General features: G+C 37.8%; 1 protein-coding gene across 5 annotated transcripts in view; it reads left to right on the forward strand.

Moving 5' to 3' along the window:
- LOC106072302 (uncharacterized) overlaps positions 1-15,254 on the forward strand; it is a 131,997-nt gene that overhangs the window by 67,872 nt on the left and 48,871 nt on the right. For all 5 annotated transcript variants that reach the window (XM_056045521.1, XM_056045526.1, XM_056045524.1 and 2 more), the window contains 2 exons: positions 1,990-2,293; positions 8,638-9,281. In XM_056045521.1, coding sequence (XP_055901496.1) covers positions 1,990-2,293; positions 8,638-9,281 — 948 coding nt within the window. The remainder of the gene's footprint in view (positions 1-1,989; positions 2,294-8,637; positions 9,282-15,254) is intronic.

Genomic DNA, 15,254 nt, shown 5'->3' on the forward strand with positions numbered 1-15,254 from the left:
GGTCTGACTGTGTTGATACCTGACCAGCACAACACACTTTACTTTAACCAATGGTTTGACTGTGTTGATACCTGACCAGCACAACACACTTTACTTTAACCAATGGTTTGTCTGTGTTGATACCTGACCAGCACAACACACTTTACTTTAACCAATGGTTTGTCTGTGTTGATACCTGACCAGCACAACACACTTTACTTTAACCAATGGTCTGACTGTGTTGATACCTGACCAGCACAACACACTTTACTTTAACCAATGGTTTGACTGTGTTGATACCTGACCAGCACAACACACTTTACTTTAACCAATGGCTTGTCTGTGTTGATACCTGACCAGCACAACACACTTTACTTTAACCAATGGTTTGACTGTGTTGATACCTGACCAGCACAACACACTTTACTTTAACCAATGGCTTGTCTGTGTTGATACCTGACCAGCACAACACACTTTACTTTAACCAATGGTCTGACTGTGTTGATACCTGACCAGCACAACACACTTTACTTTAACCAATGGTCTGTCTGTGTTGATACCTGACCAGCACAACACACTTTACTTTAACCAATGGTTCAACTGTGTTGATACCTGACCAGCACAACACACTTTACTTTAACCAATGGTCTGTCTGTGTTGATACCTGACCAGCACAACACACTTTACTTTAAACAATGGTCTGTCTGTGTTGATACCTGACCAGCACAACACACTTTACTTTAACCAATGGTCTGACTGTGTTGATACCTGACCAGCACAACACACTTTACTTTGACCAATGGTCTGACTGTGTTGATACCTGACCAGCACAACACACTTTATTTTGACCAATGGTCTGACTGTGTTGATACCTGACCAGCACAACACACTTCTGAAGCCTAAATCCTGGTTGAATAATTCTCTAGTTCTGTCTGAAATAGGGGCCCCAAGAAATAGGGGCCCCAAGGTCCTTTGTTGAGTAGTACAAGCAAACCCCTCAGCCACCTTATTGGAGAGGATAAGCGTTCAAGTCAGCTATTTGTATACAACAAAAGTTGGTGATGAGTTAAAACTAAAAAAACAACTGAAATTGAATTATAAAATCCCTAAAACTAAGGTTTGTCGTCAAGGATTAAAGAAGTGTAAGATGAAAAAAGTTTGGCAAAATATATGCACCCCCCCTCCCATTTAAAGGAAAAAAAAAAAAAAAGAAGCAATATACATTTGAGATACTAGATGTAGTAAACTCTGTAGATTCCAGCCAGAACTTTCTAGCCACATGAGGTGCTGCTCCTTTCTTTAATCTTTTGGTGTGAAGACAAGCTTTAGTATGAGTAAATTGCTATAAATACATTAAGCCCTTAAAAAAGAGCTAAATGATGAGTGAGGGACTTAGTTTTTTTTTTAGAAAACTTTTGCATGCTTTCACTATGTACACTAACTTATGTGTTTCCTAATTGGCTATTTAGTTTACAAGCTCCACTAATAAACATTGCATTTAATTGATTACAGAGTAGTTGAAACATAGTGCTCTAACAGTATAAAGAGGTGGTTAGATATGCTGTCTTACTGACATCTGTTATTAATATGGCTTTTTTTTTTTGCTAGATATAAATCTATAAATATTTCAATAAGTTGAACCTTTAAAAAAGATGTTTAGAAAAAAAGGTATACAAATAAACTTTACCCTATGAAACTAACACAGAGTTCCTCATAAGAAGTAACAAAGAAAAAAAAATTAAATCCCAAGTTATATATAAATATATATATATGTATATATATATATATATATATATATATATATATATATATATATATATTTTTTTTTTTTTCTTTTTCTATTGGTTTCTATTAAAAACCATTATTCCCATTTTTTTTTCAATTAAAATACATTTTGTATGAAATTTTAAAGTTATAAAAAAAGTAGCTTAAATTTGACTTTTCATTTCTAGTTTCTATATTCTTCATTGTATTTCTGATGGTCTCATGACACTATGCTCTTTGTTCCAGATAGGGGGAGTCCAGTAGAGAGTGGCAGGCTGACACCTTCCAAGCGTTCCGTCAGTCTCAGCATCACAAACTTCTTCAAGAAAGTCTCCCCACATTTCAGGCGCAAAAAGTCCAAGGACAGGCCCAACCAGACGCGGTCAGCTGAGGGCTCTGCCCAAAGTCTGGCCAACACCACCTCAGACCCTGACACGGACAGGGAGAGCCCGACAAACAATCTGACAGAGAAGCCGAAGCGGTCTAGCAAGTTCTCCAGGAGCCAAGTGCGCCAGTCTTTTATGAAGCTTGTGGGAAGGTCCAGTTCTAAGTATGACTCGTAGCATTGGTTGTTACCATTGTAACATTTTACAGCTAATTCAAAGGCAAAACAAGTGCCAATATTCGATTTGTAAAAAAAAAAAATTAAGAGAAAAAAATATTTAAGAATCCATTAAAAGAGTAAAAAAAAAATTGTTAAAAGAAATTTTTAATTTTTAGATATTTAAATGATTAGACCAAGCAAGTTAGTAGGTGATGTTGTTTTATTTTTAATTTGAAATTTATTCTAAAATCTACATTTCAAAATTCATTTAGGATTGTATAACTTAAGTCATAACGACATGGCCTAAATTGTGCAGATGTGCCAAAAACTCACTTAAGTCATCTGAAATGATTGCCAATCTTATGAAAAGGTGGGCAACTCTGTGGTAGTGCCCCATCTTGAAGTCATAAAAATCATTGTGCACTTTGTATCAATCTAATTATGTTAATGTTAGAATTACTGAACATAACACGCTTAAAAGTTTTTGTTCATTGTAGCATTGTCTGGCTGTATAGAATTTGTTTCTAGATAAACCAAATTTAAACAATTTAGGAGGTAGACATGGAAATAAAAAAACAAACAAATGAAATGGCATTAAAGACAAAGTTAATGAGCAAGTAGCTGTGATAGAGTTGTGCACAGAGATATGAACATGCCCAATAAACACAACTATATCAGCTACCTCTCTTAAACAGCAAAATGTTTGTACCAACTTAACTGGAGTTTATGTGATATAACTCATATTAGATAATCCTAAATTATTTTAATGGTTAATTTTAAAATCAGATAAACCTCTATGTCAGTATTTCCAAAACTTTGTCCTTAACCGAACACTTCACATATTCTGATTATTGAACGGAACACTTTGCTTATTTTTTTTAGGGATATTAATTCACGTGGTAGCCTAGTAGTTAATTATTCGTAGTTTGTAGAACACCTATTCAGGCCTCGTGGAACACTATGGCTCCGCATAACTCAGTTTGGGAAACACCGGTCTATTTTTATAAATAGTTGAAGGACTGTAGTTCCAGACAGTGTTTTATATTCTCAGTACTCCAACTTGAAAGAAATGTGAAGAAACTTTTTTTTTAAGCAAAACTGAATGTAAATATTGTGAACAGTATATCACAGCTTTCAGCTTCAATGTAGATGCATGTAGAAACACAATTGAAATATTATATTGAATATTTTAAACACAACACACGCTAAAAAATGAGGTCTTCCTGTCACCTCCTTGTCTCCCCCACTTCAGCCTTCACGTTTTATTTATATCCTCAACGCCAGACTTGTTCATGGTTACATCAGAATCTATTGGGCTGATCGAAACAAATTGGCAGTCATAGTTCAATTCATGGTTACATCAGAGACACACACGCACACTTTATAACAGTTTACTAATCTACCCCCCCCCCAGTTGAAGATTTTCTCTTTGAAAGTCTCCAATAATCTCATGTCAGATTTAAGCAACCAAGTGTCACCAACACTCTGTAGGGCTGTGTAGAACTGATAAGAACAGCGGGCTAATTTTCCATGGCGCAGAGTACAGGCGTACAAAACAGCTTAACTACATAAAAGTTGGCTAGAAAAAGAATATCTTGGCTAAAGATTGCCAGAGCTACAAAACCTTTTATCGCTAAATTAAAAAAAGGGATACTATTTTTGTTGAAGAAATATTTTCAGCATAAAAACAGATACAGCTAATCCTATGGTAGCACTCTAAAGAAAGGCTCTTTAACCTGGCACGTCTTAAAGCCAAAACGAAAAGGCGTCGTCTCTTGATAAGGGAGCTGCTGTTTGCAGATGACGCGGCACTCGTATCTCACTCACAAGGAGGTCTACAGAAGCTAGTGAACGCCTTAGCAGCTGCTTGTCAAGAGTTTAGCCTTACTATAAGTCTCTCCAAGACCGAAATCCTGGCACAAGACGTCGCAGAAATACCTATAATACAAATTGGGAACCACACCCTTTCAGTGGTGCAGGAATTTACCTACTTGGGTTCAACAATTGTCAGTAACCTAGACTTAGACATCGAGCTGACAAAAAGGATAGGAAAAGCTACCACAGCATTGGCAAAACTCTCCAAGCGCGTCTGGGAAAATAGTAAATTGACCACAGCGACCAAAATCCTAGTCTACAACGCCTGTGTTGTGAGCACTCTCCTTTATGGCAGTGAAAGCTGGTCAACATACATGTACCAAGAGCACAGATTGAATAGTTTCCACTTGCGCTGCCTGAGACGCATAATGGGCATCTCTTGGAGGGACCATGTCTCCAATCAGGAAGTTTTGAGATTGGCCAATATGAACAGCATGTATGCTCTCCTGACACAAAGAAGATTACGCTGGCTCGGACATGTCACCCGAATGCCAGATGGTAGAATCCCGAAAGATATCTTATATGCTGAGCTTGTGGAAGGAGTCAGACCCAAGGGCCGCCCAAGACTAACATATAGAGATGTCTGCAAGTGAGACATGAGAGCCTCAGGCATCAGTGAAAGTATGTGGGAAAACATAGCCAAAGACCGGAGTGCATGGAGGCAGACTGTGCGTGCTGGGACAACCCTTGCTGAGAACAAAAGAATTGAAGCGGCTTTAATCAAGAGGGAAAAAAAGAAAGCTGCCCTGTCTGCTAGCCCTAAATCAGAGGCATACACATGTACGAATTGTGGCAAAGTCTGCCGTTCTAGAATTGGCTTGATTAGCCACACCAGATTCTGCCCCGTCTCAAGATTAAGCCAAAACCAGTGACTCACTTGGGCGCATCCATTGCCTTTCGAGACAAAAGGAGCCATATATACTCTAAAGAAAGATAAATACTCAGTTATTAAAATGCTTTGGAAACACAGAATAACAAGAATAGGCACTTTGCATAAAATTATAATAAATTATTTTTTGTTGACAATGTTTGCTTGGTTTCCATGGCAGGAAACATAACTTCGTCAAATCAAAAAAAAGATTCCCAAAGAAAGAAAAATTAAAAACAAATCTTCTATTATTGACTCTGGTTATATTTACATTTTTTTTCATTCAAACATTTCATCAAAAAATTGTTAATGGATGAATTCTATTAAATCAATTGACACTAGAAACAAAACCTAGACATGCAGTGTTGGCAGAGTTATCTTCTTTACTTTGGTTCAAGATATTTCAAATGTATTTCTATGTATTTTTAGACCTCATAAAAAAATCAATATTATTATAAAAGAAAATCAACATTTAGCTCTCCCTTGTACCAAGTCGTACTCAAGTCTACCGAATCAGAGCCGCACACGTCTTACATCGACTGTATCGACTGTAACGGCTCAAGTCCACTGTAGTTCGCTGTATAGACTTTAACGACAGTAGTCCACTCCAGTTAACTCTACCCTAGTTAACTTGCATCGAGTCGTACACATTTCACTTCCACTAGAGCCGCACACGTCTTACATCGACTGTATCGACTGTAACGGCTCAAGTCCACTGTAGTTCGCTGTATAGACTTTAACGACAGTAGTCCACTCCAGTTAACTCTACCCTAGTTAACTTGCATCGAGTCGTACACATTTCACTTCCACTAGAGCCGCACACGTCTTACATTGTCTGTATCGACTGTCCCGACTCACTCACGACTCCATACGACTGACTTTCACATTAACTCTCTGGCTTATATAGAGTTCCTAATCGCTTGTCCAAAGTTGCACAAACACGGCTAGTATCCTCTGGAATAACACGTGAGGAAACGTCACATCCTGTCTTTGTTTATACATGTAGATTCCAGAAAACATCGGCTGCAGTGTCATCTTGCCGGTGTCACAAGTTGTGACCTCTATCTGTCACTGGACATTGCTAGTACCATTTGGAATAACATGTAAGGACACGTCACATCCTGTCTCTGTTTATACATGTACATTCCAGGGAACACCCGCTGCTGTGTTATCTCGTCGGGGTCACACGTTAACCTCTTCCTGTCACTGGTCATTTGTAACAATATTAAACATAAATGAACAGCAGCACCAGGGACCAAGTTTTAAATGAGAGAAAGTAGTGAACTAAAATGCGACGAAAATAAGGGGCTGCGCTGACCAAGGCTTGAACCAGTGACCCTGGAAACGGCAACGCCGCCTAGCGATAACGCACTACGTGAACTTAACCTCTAGACCATCGGAATGTCCAAAAAAAAACATTCTTCTGGTCCAGAGTCATTTCGTCCGTATGCAAATTACCACCCCAGTGGTCAATGGTCACATGCCCTAGCTAGCTCCTCCCCCACCTAGCCACATCCTTTTACACAGCACAAATTAATGTTTATAAATCCAAAAATCCATTTAGTTTAATGCTTTCAAATCAACGTTGGCATAATCAATTACGAGAGAAAGAGTTAAATCTTGGTTAGACTTTAACAAGAATAAGTCCTTTTCACTTCAGACAGAAGGAGCCAGACCATTAATCCTGAAGGCCTCTTCTTGCTGAAGCAGAAATACCAAATCAAACTAAATAAATGTAAAATCCTATTTAGAGCAACTTGAAATATTTTTTTTATTGCTAACTTGGCAACATAAAAACAAGAGTTACCTTAAGACTAGGAATAGTTATAATATAGACATAAAAAAAATATAGATATATGTACTGATTCTGTATTCTGGTGTGACATTTTTTGAGGGATGTTATGAAATACAAAATAATGTGTTGCTTTTGGTGTTTATTTTATTAATGATTTTGATTTGACAATTTACTTTTTTTAAACATTATCTTTATTTAAGATTGTCAAGGCATATCCATTCTAAATACAATACTTGGTCCAGCAGGGTTACATATATATATAAACATATGCATGTTTGTTTTAAATCCAGCTAGTATACTTGAATTGTAAAGGTAATAAAAATGAGTTGAAAAAATAAATAAATTCAAAGCATAGAAATAGAAAATAAAGTAATATATATATATATATATATATATATATATATATATATATATATATAATTATTGTGTAAACAGCTACTATAAAGAATACAGTTCAGTATTGTTTTAACAGGGGCGCAGTGGTTGAGTGGTTAAGCACTTGGCTTCCGAACCTGGGGTCATGGGTTCAAATTTTAGTAAACACATGGATTTTGAATTTCGAGATTTTTTAGGGTGTCTTGAAACCCAACTCTAATGGGTACCTGACACTAGTTGGGGAAAGCAAAAGCGGTTGGTCATTGTGCTGGCCACATGACAGCCTGCTGGTTAACCGTTGGCCAAAGGAACAAGTGACCTTAACATCACCCGTCTTATAGATGGCAAGGTGTCAAAGGGGGGGAACTTATATTTCTTATTGGTGAACACTAACAACTCAGTAAAAAAAAATTATTATTCTATCACAAACAATTGAAATAACTGCAGTGGTTAGTTCTGTGCCAACACTGTAGGTATGGAAAACAAAATTGTACCATGAAGCTGGGATACAATATATTAACTATCCCCATATCAATGGATTAGCTTAATGGCGAGGTTGTTGGAACAGAACTCCTTATGTTAAGCAAGGACTACCAGTGCTAATATAGGGTTACCAGACGTTCGTCAAAAGGAGGCAGTGTCCTCCTTTTTGAGGTCTTGTCCTCCGACCAGCAGTCATTAGCCTAAAGTGTAAAAATGCCCGGCTTTACAACCATTGGATGTTATACATCAATTGTTGTTTTTTTTTCCTTCAAATCTTCAGCAGTAAGTGCACAACCTGACTCATAGACAGCACTGTCACAGCAAGTAAGAGGACAAATTGTTTTTGACAACCTCCTTCTTGAACCGGTTTCCATTTTCTCAAAGATGCTTAAAAAAAACAATTACTCAAAATACACTAAGATCTGCTAGTGTTTATTTTGTATTCCCAGGCTTAATAATAAAGTAGAAGAAACGTTTTTGCTAATCAGCGTGCCGTGGTCAAAAGTAGGGCATCCTTCAGTGAGAGGCACTTTTCTTACAGTGAACAATCTGAAAAACAAAATGTTGTGCATGGATTTCCACAAAGTACTTTTGTGATAATGATGTAGTACTGGCAAAAGATGGGTTTTTTTTTGTGTGTGTCCCCTTTTGGTCCTCCTCTGGGTGTGCTTGTGTCTGCTGAGCCTATACAAGTGAATACCAGGCAATTAAACTACAAGAACAAAATTATTATAAAAAGAATCTTTAAAGAATTTATTGTTTAATCCTAATTTTTGTTTTTTTTAACTCTTTCTCTCCTAACTGACGATACCAGCGTTGATTCCACCAGAATGTGGTAAATAATTACGGAGAGAAAGAGTTAAATTTCTGTTACTAAATATTGATAGTTATGAAATTTTTTGTTATTGGCACACGACTTGAAGTTTTTTTGATTATGGGCTCATCTATTTGCAGGTCAAAAAAGAAAAATAAAAACCAGCCAGGGGACATAATTCCCACACCTAGTCATTACACAATAGAGTTACAAGATCCGGAAAAAAACACATCATCTGATGAAGTGGATGAAATCACCAATGGATTTATGCTCAACTCCAACGAAAATCTGGGCAGAGTAGGATTTGACCCTTCCACACATCCAATGATGAAATCTATCGAACAGAACACACTCTCAGAGCAGGATATCTACCGTCGATTCAAGGAACGCCAGTCGTCGAGAGAAGCGGGGGATACAATCTCAGATTCTGACTTTAAAACCACACCTGCTGGCTTGGCCAAGCCTGAGCCCATCCGGCCCACCTCACTGGACAACTCCTACCTAGACCACAGCACATCAGACTTCATGGATGGGCCCATGGATTTTTTCACAGAGTCTGACATTTCAGCTATTCTCCGGCCAGACCTGGATAGGTCGTACCTCAAGGCGGCCTACTTTGGTACGCCGGAGAAGAAGGATGAAGTGAGCCCCAGTCGAGTGGAGCCCCCTAAAACTCTCGATGTCTTGCCTGTCAGGACGAAACGTCTCATGCAGACCTCGGTGATGAGTAGCATATCTGGCGATGAGAGTATTGGCGAGTGCTCGTTGGACGCCAACTTAACTGGTGAGTCGAATTCTGGAACGTCCTTTTTTTTAAATAACTTAATGGCATTGAACTGTTTCCTCTTTTTTGTCCTCAACCGTTTCTAGAATGTTTCTAAAATCCACTTTTCAATATGCATGCTTTAAACTTTTAAATAGAAAATTTCTTCTTGTCTTGTTGCGAGCGTAATTACAAATCATTTTGGAGACTACTGATTCAAGTTTTAGTCAAATTAGGTTTAAGAGAATTTTTACTTGAATAGGCACCTAGCCCCAGTGTATAATCCCCCACCTGGGCAAATGAGTATTTTTTAAGCTATTTTATATTCTATAGGTATGAAAGGTCTATATATATATATATATATATTTTAACTAAACTTTTATTATTTTGTTCACAATGGTTTATTGAAAGACTTGTTTCATTATGCTACTGACATATTATATCAAGTGCATATTTTTAGTACACATGTAATTATGCGCACATCTTTAGTATTTTTAGTTTCAATATCGCTGCCTGATATGACAATGTGGACGCTAAATATTAGGAAATTAACTTCATAGAATTCGGCAGTGATTCTGTTCTTTGTTCCGTATGATTTTCAAATGGTTAGTGAATAAAGTATGCCAAGGGAAGTAACTCATTTAAATATCATTGCCGGGAGAGAACACAATTTACAGAGTTACCGGTATTAGTATTTAAAACTCTTCCTTCCTTGTGAGAAAATGAGGCCTACTAAAGACTTCAACACTAGTAAATTAAACACGTTATTTGTGTTGATCTACTTATCGATTACGAATCGAAAGCACAGAAAGCAAAAGAACAGCAGAAGTGTAGCTCTTCATGGGAAGAAGATCAAGTGGAGTGGGCAAAGAGGTGGGGGGGGGGGGGACGTTGAGACTGATGTTACAAAACCTAATGGGGTGAACAAACTGCCCACACACATGTTTAAACCACAGACACATGTTTCAGCACTGTAAAACACCAGTATATATTTATAAAGTGGCTCACAAACACAATAAATAACTTCCCTATTGGTTTGGCTCTCACACGTTGTTACAGGAGTTGACGTCAGCACACAGACTGTTCGGTTCAGTTCAATACAGGTTCGTTTAGTGTTTGTCTTTCTTTTTTTTTGTAGAGTGGTAAAGCGCTTGGCTTCCGGACCAGAGGTTCTGGGTTCGAATATCTGTGAAGACTGGGATTTTGAATTTCATGATTATTTTAGGACACCTCTAATTCCAACCAGCTCTTATGGGTACCTGACATTAGTTGGGGAAAGTAATGGCTGTTGGTCACTGTGCTGGCCACATGACACCCTTGCATTAACAGTGGGCCACAGAATCAGATGACATTTACAACCATTTGCCCTGTCTGCAAGGTCTCAAAAGGAAACTTTCTTTTTTTTTTTGTAGCCTGATGAAGACCTCGCGGTGGAATCTTTATTTTTTTTCTCCACATGGTTCATTTAGTTCTGTGAATGTTGCATTCCTTCATACGCTTTAACCATCTCCCTTTCTCTGCATCTCAAACTTTTGTGTCGAGTACTTGTGACCATACATCCACCATATCTTTCTTCCAACCTCTTTAGTGTATTCTTTGTATCAGCATGTATTCTTTCAGGGCCATAACCCTGTCCTTCTAAATGCATACATGTCGGTTTACACAAGGGAGGTAATATTTAAACACATGTTTAGTTTCAGTCTGCTGCAGCGCCCCATAAAACGGAGGGAAACTTTTTTTTTTTACAAGGGAAGTAACAAAGACGTTTAAATTTAGCGGCGCGCGTGACGTCACCTGCTTGGTAATATATTTGATAACTTGACTCTGCACTGATCACTGCCCAGATTGCGTGTGAGAAGGTTTAAACAAGTCCGGAATGCCTTGCAAGATATCAGAATTGAGTTTTAAAAGCAAATATTAATTTTGCAAAGTGCAATAAGTTGTATAAATAACTCTCACTCGAATTAAGTAAAATTTAATGAAACTGACTAATTGTCTAATTAAGGTTTAACTTTAATTAATGGTTACACTCCTGAATAATTATTCTCTATAATGGTCTCTATTAATATACCCCTAATGTCTAAATCAATGCCTGACTGGGTATTGAGAGGATAGATGGTCATATGCCTCTAAAGATTGGGCTGTGGGCAGTAAGCTGGCGGTCTTCAACATCATACGTGAAATTATCTTCGGAGACTTTTGGGGGGGATTGTGGGGGTGCAATACAGTCCAGCTGGTCGTGCGGTATGCGCGCTGGACTGTGGCTCAGTCGTCTCGATGGTCCCGGGTTCATACCCTACCCGCTGCAATCTCCCTGCGGGAGATTTGGTCTAGGAAGTCAATTGTCTTCAACTCTGAAGGAACACTCAAAACATGTCAAACATTTGACAAACATGGCCTGGCCTCTCTCTGAATATTCTGCAAAGGACAGCCGCTCAGCACGAAGGGAGAAATGATTTCCCTACACGAATCATCTTTTGACTGACCTTTTCAAATTAATAATGCACACATTTATTGAAATTCATTTAATTTGATGAAATATTCACGGAATTTTTTTTTTCTACACCCATGTGTGTACAATTAAACATTTGGTACTTTGTTAATTAAGAAATCGAGAGCGGGGATTCATGTTTGTTTTTTGAATATAATGAATGCTGCATGTATGTAAGACTAGACTACTGGACCTGGTTCCTGCGTATTTACATGCACGTGTAACGATGACTGTTCAGCTTGGCTGAGCCGCTCCTGCTTAGCCTTGGTCACGTCACTTTTCTTGAACTTGTGGGGGTGCAAGACTTGACAGCCGAGCTATTTTTAGATCCACTGAGCTCGTAGCGGCTTGAAGTTGTGATGCCGACATGCGGTAATAGTGAACTCTTCTTTGCTTCATACACCCCCGCTCCCCAGAGGCGCCCTGTTCACACTTTCTCTGTCCCACTGGCACCACTCACACTCACTCGCGCTACTCACACACGCGCATGGCATAAGTCTTCTCGTTTTTTTTTTTTTTGTTTTCTTTTTGAGTGCGCGTTTGAGAAGTTGTGTTTTCAATTCCCTCTCATGGTGTGTTTTGTCAATTGCAAGAAAACTACGGTACAGGCTGTGTGTCTGCTGTGTTTATACTTATGTATAAAACATAGGCTTGTTTAGTACACCAGGAACCTATATAGTTCACTGCCGGCATGTTTTATTTAGTTTTGGAATGAGTTGTTACCATCAGCGATTTCGGTTTCGTTTGGAGACTGAAGCTTTGAATTCTAACAGGTACAGTACACAAGGGTGTAAAATATCTATAGTAGAGTATAATATACGATAGGCTAGGCTATCTAAACCAGAGGAGGCTTGTTTTGCATGGCAAAGGTGCGGAAGGCTTGTTGGAATATATTTTCCCAGTCGTTCAGTTAAACCTCGTAGCTTCCGAATCAAGGGTCTGGGGTTTAAGTCCCATTGGATGCTACAGACTATATCGGGCACATTTGTGCCAGACGAGAGTTTCTAGTCAGCAGGAATGTCTCTCTCTGGTTCCTTTCGTAACTCTATGAGACACATTGCACTTATCAAAATGGAGTAGACCAGAGCACACTGAGCCTCCTCTAGCAGTACATTGACGTGATATATCAAATTAGAAATAATTCTAAAAAAAAATTAGCATTAACGTGGCTACATTGATTTATTTCACTTTATCGAACCCCGATCCAGGCACTACCAGAGAATGACTAACAGTTCATGTTTTTGTTTTTAAATAATAATAATAAAAAAATAAAAGTACTCTTCAGGAAGTGACATTTTTATATCTAAACTTTTCCTAGTATTTTCTTATCAGCCCTTTCATCTTCTTTTAGCCTTGAGTCGCCCCCCCCTTTTTTTGCTGCTTTCTTTAGTCGCCTTATTTACTTATAGATTTCGCGCCTCTAGATTTGTTTAAGTCACATTGGTCTTTGCTTTTCTATTTGACCAATGCACGACTGATCAGGAAAGATTGCGTGTGTCCATTAGTAAATTTTTTTTTACAGGCTTTATACATTGATCAGAGTTAAATCTCTTGAGGTCATGATTAAAGAAAAAAGGAAAAGGGGGGGGGGGTCAAGGTTTCTGTGTCCCAAAGAGAGGGGTTCTGTCTCCAAATCTTCCTCTTGATTTGATATCTATTGTATGGAAAGACAATCGTATACCAAGAGTAGGTAACCCATGATTTTTAAAATACATTAAGTCCCCTGATGTTTTTTACCCCTAGTATTTTACTAAAGTAACACCCAGTCATGTTTATCTCTTAACAAAAATAACACTCAGTCATATTTATCTCTTAACAAAAGTAACATTAAGTCATGTTTATCTCTTAACAAAAGTAACACTCGGTCATATTTATCTCTTAACAAAAGTAACACTCAGTCATATTTATCTCTTAACAAAAGTAACACTCAGTCATATTTATCTCTTAACAAAAGTAACATTAAGTCATGTTTATCTCTTAACAAAAGTAACACTCAGTCATATTTATCTCTTAACAAAAGTAACACTCAGTCATATTTATCTCTTAACAAAAGTAACATTAAGTCATGTTTATCTCTTAACAAAAATAAACACTCAGTCATATTTATCTCTTAACAAAAGTAACAGTCATATTTATCTCTTAACAAAAGTAACACTCAGTCATATTTATCTCTTAACAAAAGTAACACTCAGTCATATTTATCTCTTAACAAAAGTAACATTAAGTCATGTTTATCTCTTAACAAAAGTAACAGTCATGTTTATCTCCTAACAAAAGTAACACCCAGTCATGTTTATCTCCTAACAAAAGTAACCACCAGTCATGTTTATCTCATAACAAAAGTAACCACCAGTCATGTTTATCTCATAACAAAAGTAACCACCAGTCATGTTTATCTCATAACAAAAGTAACCACCAGTCATGTTTATCTCATAACAAAAGTAACACTCAGTCATGTTTATCTCCTAACAAAAGTAACACCCAGTCATGTTTATCTCATAACAAAAGTAACACCCAGTCATGTTTATCTCATAACAAAAGTAACACCCAGTCATGTTTATCTCCTAACAAAAGTAACACCCAGTCATGTTTATCTCATAACAAAAGTAACACCCAGTCATGTTTATCTCATAACAAAAGTAACACCCAGTCATGTTTATCTCATAACAAAAGTAACACCCAGTCATGTTTATCTCCTAACAAAAGTAACACCCAGTCATGTTTATCTCATAACAAAAGTAACACCCAGTCATGTTTATCTCATAACAAAAGTAACACCCGGTCATGTTTATCTCATAACAAAAGTAACACCCAGTCATGTTTATCTCATAACAAAAGTAACACCCAGTCATGTTTATCTCATAACAAAAGTAACACCCAGTCATGTTTATCTCATAACAAAAAAGTGCCACCAGCCCAAATGTTTAGAACTGCTGTCGATAGTTGTAGTGTTTGCAGGGTCGATTATTGATATGTACAAGTGTGCCCTTTGTTGTTGTATTGTAAGTGATCTTTTTAACGGGCTCGAATGAGTCTCAAGGTCTCCCCCCAGCGCTCCCCTTATTTGCGTGAATTCAAGACCTCGTCAGCTCTTGCCAGCCAGGTCTTAAGTTGGCCGAGTCCCAAGCTATAAAATAACTCACCACTAACTATTTTGTAACACCAGCGTACCGTAGTATAGACATGTTTCGTTGACATAGGTGGGTTTATAATAAGTTGGGCTTCACCTGAGTGGGCGTGAATCTTTCATAAAAGTAGGTTTCCTCGATGTTGTTGTACATGCCTGGAGTCCAGCTGACTGACCAGTCGCTTGGTATTTCTTTTTTTTTTTTACGTACAAGTCTTTACCCACCGGCTGCTCGTGGTATGTTAATTTCCGCAAATCATTGAGTTCCTTGAAAATCCGAAGTGCCTCAAAATGTAACCACCAGTCATGTTTATCTCATAACAAAAGTAACACCCAGTCATGTTTATCTCATAACAAAAGTAACCACCAGTCATGT

This window comes from Biomphalaria glabrata, chromosome 11 (genome assembly GCF_947242115.1).
Source record: "Biomphalaria glabrata chromosome 11, xgBioGlab47.1, whole genome shotgun sequence".
Lineage (NCBI taxonomy): Eukaryota > Metazoa > Mollusca > Gastropoda > Planorbidae > Biomphalaria > Biomphalaria glabrata.